General features: G+C 44.6%; 1 protein-coding gene across 2 annotated transcripts in view; it reads left to right on the top strand.

Moving 5' to 3' along the window:
* Positions 1 to 14904, top strand: part of Slc35e2b (solute carrier family 35 member E2B) — a 29649-nt gene extending 14745 nt beyond the window's left edge. For both annotated transcript variants that reach the window (XM_048416965.3, XM_048416955.3), the window contains exons 5-9: positions 1207 to 1327; positions 4245 to 4298; positions 4751 to 4823; positions 6425 to 6570; positions 10282 to 14904. In XM_048416965.3, coding sequence (XP_048272922.1) covers positions 1207 to 1327; positions 4245 to 4298; positions 4751 to 4823; positions 6425 to 6570; positions 10282 to 10519 — 632 coding nt within the window. In that variant the 3' untranslated portion in view covers positions 10520 to 14904. The remainder of the gene's footprint in view (positions 1 to 1206; positions 1328 to 4244; positions 4299 to 4750; positions 4824 to 6424; positions 6571 to 10281) is intronic.
* Positions 14905 to 15807: the final 903 nt, after the last annotated feature.

Raw genomic sequence — 15807 nt, 5'->3', positions numbered from 1 at the left:
CCATAGCAACTAAGAAGGAGCTTTTCTGTAAGACTTTGTCAAGATAGCCTGAGTATCCTTTCCTGAGCTTGGTCCTCTGGGCTCAGGGATCATCAGTTCCTCCATTACTTCCCTGCACTGGGCCTTACCAGCCTGTGGCGGGACAGAAACCATTTCTTGTGATCCTACGATTGTGACTGTTACTTTTGATAAACATAAAGGGCACGTGTCCACCGGGTAGGACTGCCACCAGCTTTAATCCCAGCACTCGGGAGACAGAGGCAAGTGGATCTCTGAGTTCGAGGCCAGCCTGCTCTACAGCGTGAGTTCCAGGACAGCCAAGGCTACACTGAGAAACCCTGTCTTGAAAAAAAACAAAAGAAAAAAGGGTGGGGGGCTGTATGTCTTTATTTCTTTGACAATTGAAATAAGTCCTGTATGTAAAATTGAAAAGGTTCTATAAAGTACCTGTTGTCATTTCCAAAATTAACATAGGTGAGAAATGTGATTTGCATTGCAGTGAATAGAATTTTTTTTTAAAAAAATTTATTTATTTGGGGGCTGGAGAGATGGCTCAGAGGTTAAGAGCACTTGGCTGCTCTTCCAAAGGTCCTGAGTTCAATTCCCAGCAACCACATGGTGGCTCACAACCATCTATAATGAGATCTGGTGCCCTCTTCTGACCTGCAGACATCCATGCAGACAGAATGCTGTATACATAATAAATAAGTAAATTTATTTATTTATTTCCCAGCAGTGGTGGCGTATGCCTTTAATCCCAGCACTAGGGAAGCAGAGGATGGCAGATCTCTGTGAATTCAAGGCCAGCCTCGTCTACAGAGCTAGTGCCAGGCCAGGCTCCAAAGCTACACAGAGAGACCCTGTTACGGAGGAAAAAAAATTAATTTATTCATTATGTATACATTATGCCTGCAGACCCAAAGAGGTTGTGAACCACCATGTGAGTACAGGGACTGAACTCAGGACCTTCAGAAGAGCAGCCAGTGCTCTTACCCTCCACGTCGTCTCTCTAGTCCTGTTTGTTTTGTTTTGAGAGACAGGGTTTAGAGCAGTGGATGAAGGAGCTGCTGACTGAACCTGAGTTCAGTCCCTAGGACCTAATGGTAGAAGGAGGGAGTTGTCTGCACAGGTTATCCTCTATGTGTGTGTCGTGGCCTGTGCGCACCGCACCCACACTTATGCGCATTCCTATTTTGTTCTTGCTAGGGCTGTTGGTCAACCTGTCCCTTATCCCAGTCATGGGAGGACTGGCATTGTGCACAGCCACTGAGATAAGCTTCAACATCCTGGGGTTTTCAGCTGCGTTATCCACCAACATTATGGATTGGTGAGTTCAGATCACAAGGGCAGATGATGAAGGAGGGCTTGCTTAAGAAGGGCTTGTTTTGCCTCATCTGAGTCCACAGGTGTTCAGATCCAAGCTAGCTCAGCCTCACTTCTGTGACTGAGCCAGTCTCCACTGACCTTCCTTTTCTCAAGAAGTACAACAGTAAGTTCCAGATCAGTGCATTTTCTTCAAACAAAGCTGGAATTTGATGTGTAGTCCTGATTGCTAATATACTAACTAGAGGGATTTGGCTACACGGTAAGGATAATCATGATAATCAGAATGGTAGCTAGACTGGTGTGGTGGCACACATGCCTGTAATCTTGGCAGAAGCAGGAGGATTGCTGTGAGCTACAGTCCATTCAAGAATATATAGTGAGACACTACCCTAAATAACAAGAACAACAAAAATCCATAGTGAGATCTCTTGCTCTTCACCTATGTTCCATGGCATTCATGCACACGCTTCCAGACATGTGTACCTTCTCTCTCTCTTCCCCCCTCGTGTGTGTGTGTGTGTGTGTGTGTGTGTGTGTGTGTGTGTGTGTTAAACTGTAGGATAAACCTGGTAATTAATAGGCTAATTCTAAGAAAAATGTTGTTGGCTGATGAAAATATAAACTTAATTTTGTATGTCGCATAGTTAAGCTAAATAAAACCAAAGAAGAAGCCAGAGACCATCTCTCAAGACTGTGGAACCAGGCTGCTGGATCCTTGTTTCTCTCCCTGGCTGAGTAACTATGTCCTGATGTCTCTCAGGCAGGTGCCAGTCATGTGACAAAGATCTGGGGGAAGTGTTGGATCGGCGTTGTTAGTCACACAGTCTGCTGAGGGACAGATGTCGTATCCCAGTCTTCTTTTTGTTACTTTTTCTCACTTTATAGTCTAGACTATCCTTGAACTTGCAGTCCTCCGCCTCAGACTCCCCAGTGTTGAGATGACAGGTACTGTTCAGTGTGTGTGGCTAATCACTGTCTGACAGGCTATCTTCATCTGTGCTGTCACTGAAGTTCATCCCAAAAAACTTGATCTTTTGGAACTAATAATCTCTTTAAGGTTTTTCCTATTTTTGTTTTTGAGACAGGGTCTCTCTATGTATCCTTGACTGTCGTGAAACTCATTTTATAGGCCAGGCTGGCTGTGAACTCACAGAGATCCACCTGCCTCTATCTCCTGAATGCTGGAATTAAAGGTATGTGCTACCATGTCTAGCACTTTGAGAGAAAGAAAACAGCCACTATAAGTAGCTACTAGTTTGTTATTACTGTTCCTGCTGGAGAAAACAGCTGGCCTTTCAGTTAGGAATGTTGCATATGAGCAACATTCATGGAAACCATTCTTAACCGGTTCTTCACCTTAGTGATGCATTTGCTGTAGGCATTCTGCACTGGGTTTGTGGTACTTCAGAATCACACAGTTTCTTTGAGCCTTGTTCTTCACTAAACATTCTCCACGGCCTGACTCCACACACACTGTTCGGAAGCCAGCCTGCAGGGAACTGATTCTTTGCCTATTTTTTCTCTGCCTGTAGGGTAAGCGTCTAAAAGGCAAACCACTAGATGAGTACCGGACTTCTGAAGATGCTCTTGATTCGTGCTGTTTTGTGGCTTGAGACAGCGTCCTTTGTCACTATGCTTTCCGTGCAGATTGGCATCACCTTTTCGTACACTAAGTTAAGATCTCTCTCCAGTAAGAAGCTAGGCAACAATGTCCCACTGTGTCAAATTCTGTCTCTGAGGTCTCTTTTGAAGCCAGAATTGTTTTATTTTCCCATTGGCTATTTGTATGTTTCCCTGGTGGTCTGTCTGCTTCTAAGTTCTGGGGTTTTGCGTGCATGACTAGTTCTATTCAGTACACTTGCCATGGAACCCTCTTTTGCCTGGAGCCCCAGGCTACTGAATTTATGAACTTCATCCCCAGGGAACTATTTTGGTTTTGTTTGTTTGCTTGCTTACTTTGCTTCTTTTGGTTGGTTTTAGATTTTGGTTGTTTGAGGCAAGGTCCCTCTATTTAGCCTTGGCTGTCCTAGAACTCACTGTGTAGTCCAGGCTATCCTTGAATTCAGAGACCTGCCTACCTCTGATTCCTGAGTGCTGGGATCATGGGTGTGTACTACCACTCCTGGCTTAATTTTTTGTTGTTTATTTTTTGTTTTATTTTGAGACAGAGTTTCTCTGTGTAGACTTAGCTGTCCTGGAACTAACTCTGTAGACCAGACTGGCACCACACTCAGAGATCTGTCTGGATCTTCTTGCCAAGTACTAGAGTTAAAGGCATGTGCCACTACCTCTCAACTAGATTTATTTTTATTATGTATATATTGGTGTTTTGCTTGCATGTATGTGTGTATGTGCATCACATGTGTACCTGTAACCTTTAGAAGCCCGTGGAAGTCAGAAAGGGACGATGGAGTCCCTGAAACGTGAATTATGGAAGGTTGTGAGCCACCCTTTCAGTTCTAAGAACTAAACCTTTGTCCACCTATAAGAACTGCTCATAACTGCTCAACCTTCCCTCCAGCCCTTCTTTTGGGGTTTTGAAACAGGGTTCCACATAGTCCAGGCTGACTTCAAACTCATTATGTATCTGAAGATGGCTTTGAATTCCTAGTATTCCTACCTGAGCTTCCGATATTGGGATTTTCAAAGCGTACAGAGCAAAACCATCATGGTGCTCTGATGTTTGAGATGGCAGGTCATTCAGGCTCTGTTCACTTGTCTGTAGGGACAGTAGGCACAGTCCTGCTTCTCGGTGAGATGATGACTGGACACACCTGGTACAGGACTGGCTTCAGGCGTGTAAGTGCCTGTGGCTGTTGGCCTTCGGGCATGTAAGTGCCTGTGGCTGTTGGCCTTAGTGGGTGTTCAATCATCACTTTATTCCTGAGTGACCTAAGTGTTTGATATCTCTGTTTTAGTTTGCAGAATGTTTTCTCAAAAAAGCTTCTCAGTGGGGACAAATACAGGTTCTCGTAAGTATCTCCAGTAAGAGGATTTATAGTTTCTAATTGGGGCGGTGGTGAGAGAGCATGTCTATGTAGTCCTGGCTGTCCTACTATTCCCTATACAGAACAGGCAGAGATCCTCCATCCTGTGCCTTACAAGTGCTGGGATCAAAGGTCTGCACCATCTTAAGACCCAGCAGGACTTTTGGTCATTTTACAGCTCTGAATAAGTCCTGGGAGCCTGTACTCATTTGGTTTGGTGGCTTTGACAGGTCTTTGTGAAAAATCGAGAGAAAACTACCTGCTTCCTAGCTCACTCCTCGAATTACCAAACAGACAGCTCAGGTCATGGGGACCCTTACATTCCTGTCATTGTGAGAGACACATTTCTGATTGCTGATTCTTGAGTTTTCTTTGCTGAAAATGCTTGGGTGGAAGCCTCGACCCATGAGAAAGACCATGTGTTTCCTGTCCCTCAGGGCCCCGGAGCTGCAGTTTTACACCAGTGCTGCTGCTGTGGCCTTGCTGATCCCAGCGTGGGCCTTCTTCATGGTGGGTTTCCAGCCTTGACAGTTCAGGTGAAGAAGGGCGGGTGGCTAAATTTGAGTTTTGTTTGGGGTTTTTAGGCTTGCTTAACTTATCTTTCTTTTATTATGGAAATGGTTTTGCACACTATAGAATAGTAAACAGAGTTTTGTTGTCCTTTTGAGACAGAGTCTCATTATGTAGTCGTGGCAGTCTGAAATTTGCTATGTAGACCAGGTTAGCCTCAAACTGACATAACTATGCTTGCCTCAGCCTCTTAGTGCTAGTGTTAAAGGGCTCTGTCCCCACACCCACCTAAGTCAGCAGTTTTATATTTGAAACCAACTGAGAGGATCTCCCACCCTTAGCTTCCTTGTCTAAGTTGCCGTGTAGCGAGCTTGTGGGTGCAGATTTACTCCCAACACGTTTCCTGGCGTCCCTCCGTTTATGGAAGTGCGTGTCTGTGTAAACCTTTCTCCTTAAGACATGTCACACTGGGAAGTCTGTTCTGATCATGCTGTGGGTCATAGCTTTACCTTGCCCCACAGTTCCATACATGGTAAAGAATTTCTCACATTGACATCCTTTGCAAATGGGGGTGTGTCTTTGGAATATAGTCTTGGAACTGGAGTGGTTGGTTGAAACATTTTATGTTCTCACAATACACACACAAGAGTTCCATGTTCTTAAGATCCTTACCAATGAGGGTTTTTGTTGGTTTAAAAAAAAAAAACCCAACGGGGTCTCATTTTATAGCTCAGGCTGTCCTAGAACACATTATATATCCCAGGCTGGTCTCACATTGTTAGTAGGCCTCGCCTCAATCTCCCAAATGCTACGATTGCAGGCCCAGGCTGGCCCAGAACTCACACTGCAGCCCAGCCTGGCTTTGAACTCTTGGTAGTCCTCTTGCCTCTGTCTCCCGTGTTAGGATTGCAGATCTGAAGCGACCTCTACCTGAAGTATATACATGGAGGACATAGGATAGCTTTGGGAGTCAGTCCTTGCTTTCCCCCTTATTTGCAAGCCAAGTTAGCTGTCTTGCAAGTTTCTGAGGATTCTCCTGTCTCTTCTCCCACTTATAATAGGAACAGTGGGATTATAGACTATACTATCATGTTTAGCTGTACATATGTTCTGGGGATCTGAACTTGAGTTTTTGCTTTGGTTTTAGTTTTTTTGTTATTGTTTTTTCGAGACGGGGTTTCTCTAACTCCTAGCTGTCCTGGAACTCTCTTTGTAGACCAGGCTGGCTTTGAACTCACAGAGATCTTTACTTACTGAGGCATTTACTTACTGAGGCATTTTCCTGACATAACCTCTGCTCACTTTTGAGATAAGAGCTCATGTAAACCAGGTTGGCCTCAGATTTGCTATCTTTCTCTGACTGTCCAAGTCCTCCTTTCTCTACCTGAGTGCTAAGATTATAGGCATGTAGCATGCCTTGTCCATGCTAAAAGTCCTGATGAATGTGCACACTGCTGTCTAGCAGACAGGCATTCAAAGCTCCAGTGTTGCTGATTTCAGTTACTTGGCACCAGTGATACCTTACCTTCTCAGCAGTGATGACAGGCCAGGCACAGCAGGGAGACACAGGCCAGAAAAATGTCCTTTTGTTTTGGCCATAGGATGTCCCTGTGATTGGCAGAAGTGGGAAGAGCTTCAGCTACAGCCAGGACATCGTGCTGCTGCTGCTGACAGATGGCGCCTTGTTTCACCTTCAGAGTGTCACTGCATATGCCCTGATGGGAAAGATCTCGCCTGTGACTTTCAGGTGAGTGAGGTTCTCCTCCATAGTCATAGCTGGTGGCACATTATGATTCCTTTGATATTTTGTACCATCACTGTTGAGAAACAGATTTTCAAGGAGCTTTTTCCTGGAAGTCTTTGTTGCAGAAATTTTCCTGAGATTCTTTGGGTAATTTTTTATAGAGAGCAGAGCTGTCAAAGTTCTCTAGGTGCGCTGTTGGCGTGTCCCACACGGACACTGTCAGAGTTCTCTAGGTACGCTGTTGGCGTGTCCCACACGGACGCTGTCAGAGTTCTCTAGGTACGCTGTTGGCGTGTCCCACACGGACGCTGTCAGAGTTCTCTAGGTACGCTGTTGGCGTGTCCCACACGGACGCTGTCAGAGTTCTCTAGGTGCGCTGTTGGCGTGTCCCAGACGGGAGCTGTCAGAGTTCTCTAGGTGCGCTGTTGGCATGTCCTAGACGGGCGCTGTCAGAGTTCTCTAGGTGCGCTGTTGGCGTGTCCCAGACGGGCGCTGTCAGAGTTCTCTAGGTGCGCTGTTGGCGTGTCCCAGACGGGCGCTGTCAGAGTTCTCTAGGTGCGCTGTTGGCGTGTCCCACGTGGGCGCTGGTGGCCGCAGGTTGTCCCTGAGCACACCAGTGCAGGAGTCCAGTGACAAAAGAGTTTTCTCTGTTTGATTTTAATTAGTTTACGTTGTTTTTTTTTTCTTTTTGATTTTTCTCTTCTCTTTGTAGCCCTCTGGCTGTCCTGAACTCACTCTGTAGACCAGGCTGGCCTTGGACTCAGAGATCTACCTTCCTTTGCCTCCCAAGTGCTGGGATTAAAGGCATGAGCCACCACTGCCTTCGTTTTATTTCTGTTGTGAAAGCAATAAATAAGTATACGTCCCTTAGTATCTGAGGGAAAGTGTTTCTAGGACCATTTACTAATATCAAAATTCACAGATTAGTTTTTCTCTCTCCCAAATGCTGGAATCATAACAGGTACTACCATATCTGATTCAAAAGCCACAAATCTTAAATTCCTTATATTAAATTACAAGGAATTTGCAGAGAAACTGCACTCATCCTCTAAATCCTTAGGACTAACAAGATGCTGTGTAATTGCTGTATAAATAACTATACCTGAACCCCAAGACAGGGTTTCTCCGTGTAACAAACCTAGCTGTCCTGGAACTAGCTATGTAGACCAGGCTGGCTTTGAATTTACAGAGATTCACCTGCCTCTGCCTCCTGAATGCTGGGTTTAGAGGTGTGCGCCACCACCGCCCAGCTTGCTATACTGTACTTGTAGGGAGTGATAACAAGGAAAAAAGTCTGTACACATTCAATATAGGCTCAGTTTTTTCCCAAATATTTCTGTCTGTGGTTTACTCCAGGCATGTCTAACCCATAGAATTAATTGTTCTCATCATAGAAAGTTCAAAAGGAGAGATGACTCAGTGGTTAATAGCACTGATTACTCTTCCAGAGGACCCTGGTTCAATTCTCAGCACCCACATGGTAGCTCACAACTGTCTGTAACTCCAGTTCCAGGGTGTCTGACACCCTCACACAGACATACACACAGGCAAACAACAATTCATATTAAATAAAAATAAATTTAAAAAGTTCAACAAGGCAGAAAAGTATAAAAATTAAGTTATTCATAATCCCAGTCTAACAGAAAAAAAGTTCAGGCATTTTAACGTATTTCATATTAACTGTTTCTACTGGGGCCTAATGTGTGCATGGGGTCAGTTTCACTTAACAAATTAATCTTATGGTTTTCCCTCAGGTTTATAGAGATCTTGACAGTACACATGGTGTTTGTCTCATTCTGTTAATAGAGAGCAAGCTGAGGTATTTAGGGGCAAATGTCACAGTGTTTCTGGGAGTGGTGGCACAGTACTCAGAAGTTTGAAGCAGAATAGTTAGAAGCAAGAGTAGGATCCACTGTGAGCGCCCGCCCTCCCCACCTTCCCTGGACACAGTATCTCCAGGAACTGGAAATTAGCTCAGTAGATAAGAGTGTTCACTGCTTTTTTAAAAAAAATATTTATTTATTTCTTATGTATACAATATTCTGTCTGCATGTGTGCCTGAAGGCCAGAAGAGGGCACCAGACCTCTTTACAGATGGTTGTGAGCCACCATGTGGTTGCTGGGAATTGAACTCAGGACCTTTGGAAGAACAGGCAATGCTCTTAACCACTGAGCCATCTCTCCAGCCCTGTTTACTGCTTTTTAAAAAAATATTTATTTATTATGTATACAGTATCCTGTCTGCATGTATGTCTGCAGGTCAAAAGAGGGCACCAGATCTCATTACTGATGATTTGAGCCAGTGCTCTCAACTGTTGAGCCATCTCTTGCGCCCCAAGTGTTTATTGCTCTGAAAGAGTACCAGGAATCAGTTCAGTGCACCTGCATGGCAGCTCACGGCTGTTTGTAACTCGAGTTCTAGGGAATCTAATACCTCTTCTGACCTGTGGGCACTGCACATACATGGTGCATATAAATATACACAGAATCAAATAAACATTTTAGTTCAAATAACTACTGAGACAGGCATTGTAGCACATTGTAATTCCAGCATTCAGGAGGCTAATGTAGGAGGACCACTGCAGGGTCAAGCTAGCCTAGGGTATATAGCAAGACCTTGTCTCACAGAACTAAGACAGGAGCTGGAAAAATGGCTTAGAGATTAAGAGCACTTGTTTCTCTTGCAGAAGTTCTGGGTTTGAGTCCCAGCACCTACGTGGTGATTTACAACCATGCATAACTCCCATTTCCAGAGGATCTAAGGCCCTCTTCTGTCTACTGTGATCACCAAGTACATACATGGTGCATATCCAGATATGCAGGCAAAACACACAGAAAGTGAAATAATAAAATGATTTTAGAAAGGGTAAAACTGCTAAGGCCAAACTGGGTGTGATAATGCAGTTATAATCCCAGAATTTAGGCAGAGGCAGATTGGTAGTTCAAAATCAGCCTCGTCTATTTAGAGAGTTAGATGTTAGTTTGAGATGCAAAGGAAGGAAAAAAGGAAGGAAAAAAGAAAAAAGCTAAAGCAAATATGACAGAATTCATTCAAGTCCAGGTGCTGGGAATACATCAGTGTTTCACTACTTTGCTTTGAGGTTTTTCTTTTAAGTTTATTTACTTAATATGTATGGGTATTTTGTCTGAGTGTATGTGTGTATATCATGTGCATGCTTGGATCCCATGGAGGTCAGAAGAGGGCATCAGATTCCCTAGGACTGGAGTTACAGACAGTTGTGAACCACCATCTGGGTTCTTTGGAAGAGCAGCCACTGCTCTTACCCACTGAGTCGTTTCCTCAGCCCGTTTTGATATTTTTCATTAAAAAAATAAATAAACCTGGGGGCTGGAGAGATGGCTCGGTGGTTAAGAGCACTGGCTGCTCTTTCAGAGGTCCTGAGTTCAATTCCCACCAAACACACGGGGGAACTGATGGCCTCTTCTGGTATAAAGGTATCCATGCTGATAGAGCACTCATATACATGAAATAAATAAATCTTTAAAAAAAAAAAGGATTAAACCTGAGGACAGAGTTGCAGGCAAAAACCCCTCAGTGCTAGATACCTCATCCATGTCCCCCTTGGGGCCAAGGCCCTGGATGGAAGCACAGCAGCTATACGTGGTGTGACAGCTGTCAGTCACTGCCACAGCAGGCTTGCCTCTGTGGGTGTGAACCAGCACCTGACTGTCTTCTCTGCTCTACTGCCATAGTGTCGCCAGCACTGTGAAGCACGCCTTGTCTATCTGGCTCAGCATCATCGTTTTTGGCAACAAAATCACCAGCCTGTCTGCCATTGGAACCATCCTTGTCACAGTGGGTGTCTTGCTCTACAACAAGGCCAGGCAGTATCAACAGGAGACCATGCAGAGTCTGGCCAAAGCCAGTAGCCGGGGCTCAGAGGATGACACAGAGCCTCTGGTTCCCCAGGACTCAAGACAGCACCACTGAGCTCCTTCTGATGCCGTGTCCCCCGGAAACCAAGCCTAGACTGTTCTCCTGCACTGTATGCTGGAAGAGAGAGGCAGACCCTGCAGGCAGGTCTTTTGTTCCTCGCTGGACACCAGATGGGGAGTTTGGGGATAAGCTTCTATCTGACAGAGCCCTGCAGGAGGAAACAAATGACCTGCAGCTAACCGGGCACACTGCCCAGCCTGCAGTTGCACCAATGACTTGGTGGTGCCAACTGTGGAATAAACACAGGTTCCAGTACCAACAGGAGTTGCTGTCTGCTTGATGCCATCCAGGAGACCTCATCTTTCCTATGACCACCACCACCACCACGACAGGCACCAAAGCCTCCTGTTTTCTGACAGTCAAGAAACAGAAATTCCAGATGCCAATGACTCTAGCATGGAGCCACAAAACCCTGGGGATGCAGAGTGACTGAAAGAACAGAGACAAGTGTTTCCTTCCAAGGAGGAGTAGAGCTTCTATGAAGGGAAAGTCTCCCTGCTTTGCCCTGTGCTACACTGAGCTGCCCCACTCCAGGTTTGCTGTCCCATGTTTCTGCTACCCGTTTGGTGATTTCTCCAACTCTGGCAAATCTCTAATCGGAACAGGTGCCCTGGAGTTCTTTTCCATCCTGGGTATAATGAATGTGAAGCAGGCACATTTGACCACCCTGCCAGATTCCCCTTCGGGATGATGATAGGGAAGTTTAGCAGAGCGCCTGAGTGTTCACAGGTATATGTACAGTGACTCGTTTTAGCAAAGCAGGCACCTGTAGAAGCTTCTGGAGTGTCTGTATGTAAGGTGAATCCAAGTCTACACACACAGCTGGCTCTTCCCAGGGATCATATATGACACTTCCTGAGCCACCAGGTGCCCAGAGTCTGTCCCTCCTCCCAGGGTCACTAGTGCCGGAGCTCAAGATGCCTGAGCAGTGGAGGACCATGGTGGGGGCATGGGCATGGGATGCTGAGGTTTTACTTATTCATCAATTTGTGGATTCTGATGTGGGGTGCAGTCAATGGCCAGCCAGTCTTTAAGACTCTCTTCTCCAGTAGCCCAAACTCCGAGACGTACGAGCTGTAGCCGCTGGCACTTTTGGTTCCAAGTCTCACTTTCCCTGCTGTACATCTTCAGGGCCCATCCTGGTTCATTGATTTCCAAATTGACTTCTTGCCTGGAAAATATCAAAATAGCCCCTCGAAGAGACAGATTGATTTGAAAAAGAGCAATAATTATGTCTAAGTTTTATTTACTTGAAAAAATCTGCTATGATGATGGATCAAAATGAGGCCTTTTAATCTAAATCCACCTTTTCAGAGAAGCTGGCTTGTATTCTGGACACAGGGTAGGTGTGTCTTCCCTGTGCTAAGGTCACCTCCACTGTGAAGGGTTCTCTCATTTGACTTTCCCCAGGTTTCTAGTTCCAGTGGAGGGCAGATGATGGATGTTGGGTTAATCTGTACATTAGGCCTATCTCCTCAAGACCCTGGCTGTAGAGCTGCTGACAACAGAAGGACACGTGTTTGGGCAGTGGTTGGAAGATCCCTCTGGCCTTCTTACACATCTTGTCTAATTACGTTCAGAGCCCCAAATGCCTGGCTTCTGAATAGCACTTGGAATTTCTGTCTGTGTGTCCCATGTGGAATTAGGAAATGGCCCATTGTGACTTGTTCTGTCTACTCCTCCACTTCACCAACCTTTCCACCTGTTTTCATTTTCTAAGTTTGTAGAGTAGAAACAAAAACAAAGATTTTCTTAAAGTAATTTCTTAAAAAGCTGCTTTTGAGACTTGTCCTCACCACAGGCAGGAAGACCGTGGAGTCTGTGCTAGAGCCAGCACCACGGCCTGTCCAGATTTACATTCCGTGCACATCGTGGCCACACAGCCGTTCTTCCAGCGTTTCCAGGACAGGCATGGGCTCAAAGTCCTGAAGTGGCCCTTCCTGGCCATTTGTTATGACCATACCATCACAATATTTTTTTATTAACGTTGTCAATACTTTTATATCATACTGTGTTTTTCAAGAATTGTTGATGTACATGTAGAAATATCTTGGATTAATTTTTCCTAAGTCCATGTCTTTGTCTGGTCTGTTGTAAACAGAACACCGGATGGACCTTCTGAGCCAGCCATCTGCTTCCTCGCTACACACATAGTTAGAGTTATACAGATTTCTAATTTCAGAACGCTTCTAGGGGCTGTAGAGAAGACTTGGTGGTTAAGAACAAGTAGTGCTCTTGCTGAGGACCCATGCTCAGTTTCCAGAACTTGTGTAGGGTGCCTCACAACTGCTTATAACTCCAACTTTAGGGATTCTGATTCCTCTAGCTTCTGTGGGCATCTGCACTCACACATATATACACGTATGCACTCACACGATTTTAAAATAAATACATTAAAAAAGACTCATGACTTTGGGGTGTAGCTTAGTGATACATCACTGTCATTCATTGTGAGACCCTTGGGTCGGTCCCCAGCAGCACACATAGGGTAGAGGGAGACAACAAAGCCCCAAAACTTCCACCACAGAAGATGGTTTTTGTTTAAAGTTGGGCATGGTGGCACTTACCTGTAATCATAGTCCTGTGGAGGCATTAGGCTATATAGTTATTCCAGGGCCAACTTGGGCTACATATTAGGATCCTGTTTCAAAAAAAAAAAAAAGCTTAAAAATTTTTTCTGATCTTTGTAATTTCTTACATACCAGCATTATAATCTGTCTGCCTGGAAAGTCGAGAGTACTCTTGTGCAATCCAAAATATGTTTCTAATTTGAGAAAAATAAAAATGATGAGTCAGGATGAAAGAGAATAAAGACGCACAAGGGAATCAGTCACGTAAACTGTGCTTGCTGCCTTTAAACCACCACATAACAAGTGGCTGTGACCCAGCTCCCTCCGTGGTCACTTCACATCTGTCCAAGTGATGTCTCCTGCAAGCGTTTTATTTCCTAACACTGGAAAAGAGTAAACAAAAATGTTACTAACGGTGGGAAACCATGCCTGTTCTCTTTCCCTTGAGTCCCTATGTAAGCCATACTGTCCTTAAGAGCTGCAGCCTTCTTCAGTCTTCCTCCTTCTTCTCTGTAGCTTTGGAGTCTGTCCTGGAACTCACTCTGTAGACCAGGCTGGCCTCAAATTTACAGAGATCTGCCTGCCTCTGCCTCAGAGTGCTGGGATTAAAACCCTGCGCTGCTACCACTGCCCAGCTACTGCAGTCCTCTTAATCCTGAGATTACAAGCAGGTGTCACCAGCCTTTTTCAGTTCTCTTCTATTTTTTTTTTCTCCTCAACAAAGAACTATATGGCCTATCTCTTCATTTTCCTCTTTTCTCTCTCTCTCTCTTTTGTGTTAGGGCTAGAGCTTTCTAGGGAATGCTAGGCTCTTGCTCTTCTCTCAGCTATACCCCCCCAACCTGTTTTCTTAGTTTATAAACGTCTTGGCTTGCCCCATGAATTAGAACCTTAACATCATGCTAATTGTGGACAGACAGTTCCAACCACAATTCAGAGTGTAGTAGATTTTAACTTTGGTGTCTCCTAAGAATGTTTTCCAGTTTTCTTGGGGGCTCTGATTCTGAGTTAGGTGACTATTGGACTCTTGCTCACATGTCCAAGTTTAGTTTGAAACCAGTCAGTTGGCAAGTGTGTGTGTGTGTGTGTGTGTGTGTGTGTGTGTGTGTGTGTGTGTGTATGTGTGTTTTGTTTGTTTCCATTGTCTTTAGTTTCCATTTCTGGGACTCAAACTGCATTAAATTAATTTCCATTGTTTAGACTTGGAGATAGCTGTGAATTTGTATTTGTTCAAGCAGTATTGGCACTTTGGAAAAGGCCACAGTTTAAGGTTGTAAGTCCCACATCAAAAAAAAAAAAAAAAAAGAAGAAGAAGAAGAAGAAGAAGAAGAAGAAGAAAAGAAGCAGCAAGCCGGGTGGTGGTGACTTTAATCCAGCACTCGGGAGGCAGAGGCAGGCGAATCTCTGTTAGTTCGAGACTAGCCTGGTCTGCAAGAGCTAGTCCAGGACAAGCACCAAAGCTACGGAGAAACCTTGTCTCAAAACTACTACCCCCTTTAAAAAAAAAAAAGAAAACCTTGATAGTATATCGGTAATTGTCTACAACAAAGCCAAGTCATATTTGTTTTGCACCAAACAATACTAGAGAACTAAGATGCATCATAAAATGTATAATGTTTTATATTTTACCTATTTCAGTATTTCAGTGATTAGATTAATGCCTAGAATTCTGTAAAGTAATTCAGTGAGTTATGTAATAAATGAGTATTGTGAGTCATGTAATAAATGGGTATTGTGAAAGCCTCCTCATCTCATTTCTTTCCAAGCTGCCAATTTTCTTGTGAAAGAAAATAAATGTGAAATATGTAATTGTTTTGTGTAAGAGTTTGTTTTGTTTTTGTGTTTTGCAGGGGAGGGGGACAGGTTCAAGACAAGGTTTTTCTGTGTAGCCCTGGCTGGCCTCGAACTCAGATCTGCCTGCTTGCTTCTGGAGTGCTGGAAGTAAAGGTGAGCACCACCACCACCATACTTTGCTGTCCGTCCCCCCCCCCCCCCAAAACCCACAGATAACCTGACAAAGGCATTTCTGTTCTGTTTCATAAACTCTGATAAGCTTTTTGTGGAATCGTAGGGTTCCTTCAAGATCTCCAGTTTGTTTAAACACATTTGAGAAATACTGCCATAGTATCAGCTTTAAAATCTCACTGTAAAGCTCTACCTGCCCTGTTTCAGCGTATCAAGACAAAATTACAATTTCGGAAATCTTAACTTTGTAGTTCTGCAATTAGAATGAACAGAAAACAAATACAAAGATGGTTGTACACACAAGAGGATCTCTCTGAGCTTGAGGCCAGGTCTACATACTGAACCTGGTCTCAGAGAAAATAAAACACCCAGTCACTTCAATAGGCCCACGCAGAATAGGTTGGCTTTAAATACAAGAAGGCTGAGGAAACTGGATTCGTTCCAATGTTGTTCTTGAACGCGGGACTCTCATCATGACCCATGTAACTAGTCCTGGGAAGACCGGAAAGACTTTTCCATTTGATGGTTTGACCCTCTAATGGGACTCCACTTTTAGGGGACCTAGCATGGCTTAGCCCAAACCAAAGGCCTCGTGTAAGTTTTAGAGAAATAAACGCCTGGTTGTGGAAGATCAAGTAGCCGATGCTACCGAGTCCTGCCGGCCATCGTGGAGGTGAGGGAGCCACAAGCTCAGTTTCTCCCCAGACGCACAGCCAAACAAGGCCTCGGCGGTCCCGAATCACGTCC

Source organism: Myodes glareolus, chromosome 6 (assembly GCF_982192425.1).
Source record: "Myodes glareolus chromosome 6, mMyoGla1.1, whole genome shotgun sequence".
Lineage (NCBI taxonomy): Eukaryota > Metazoa > Chordata > Mammalia > Rodentia > Cricetidae > Myodes > Myodes glareolus.
Note: the sequence above shows the minus strand (reverse complement) of the source record. Positions and strands in the feature narration are given on the sequence as shown.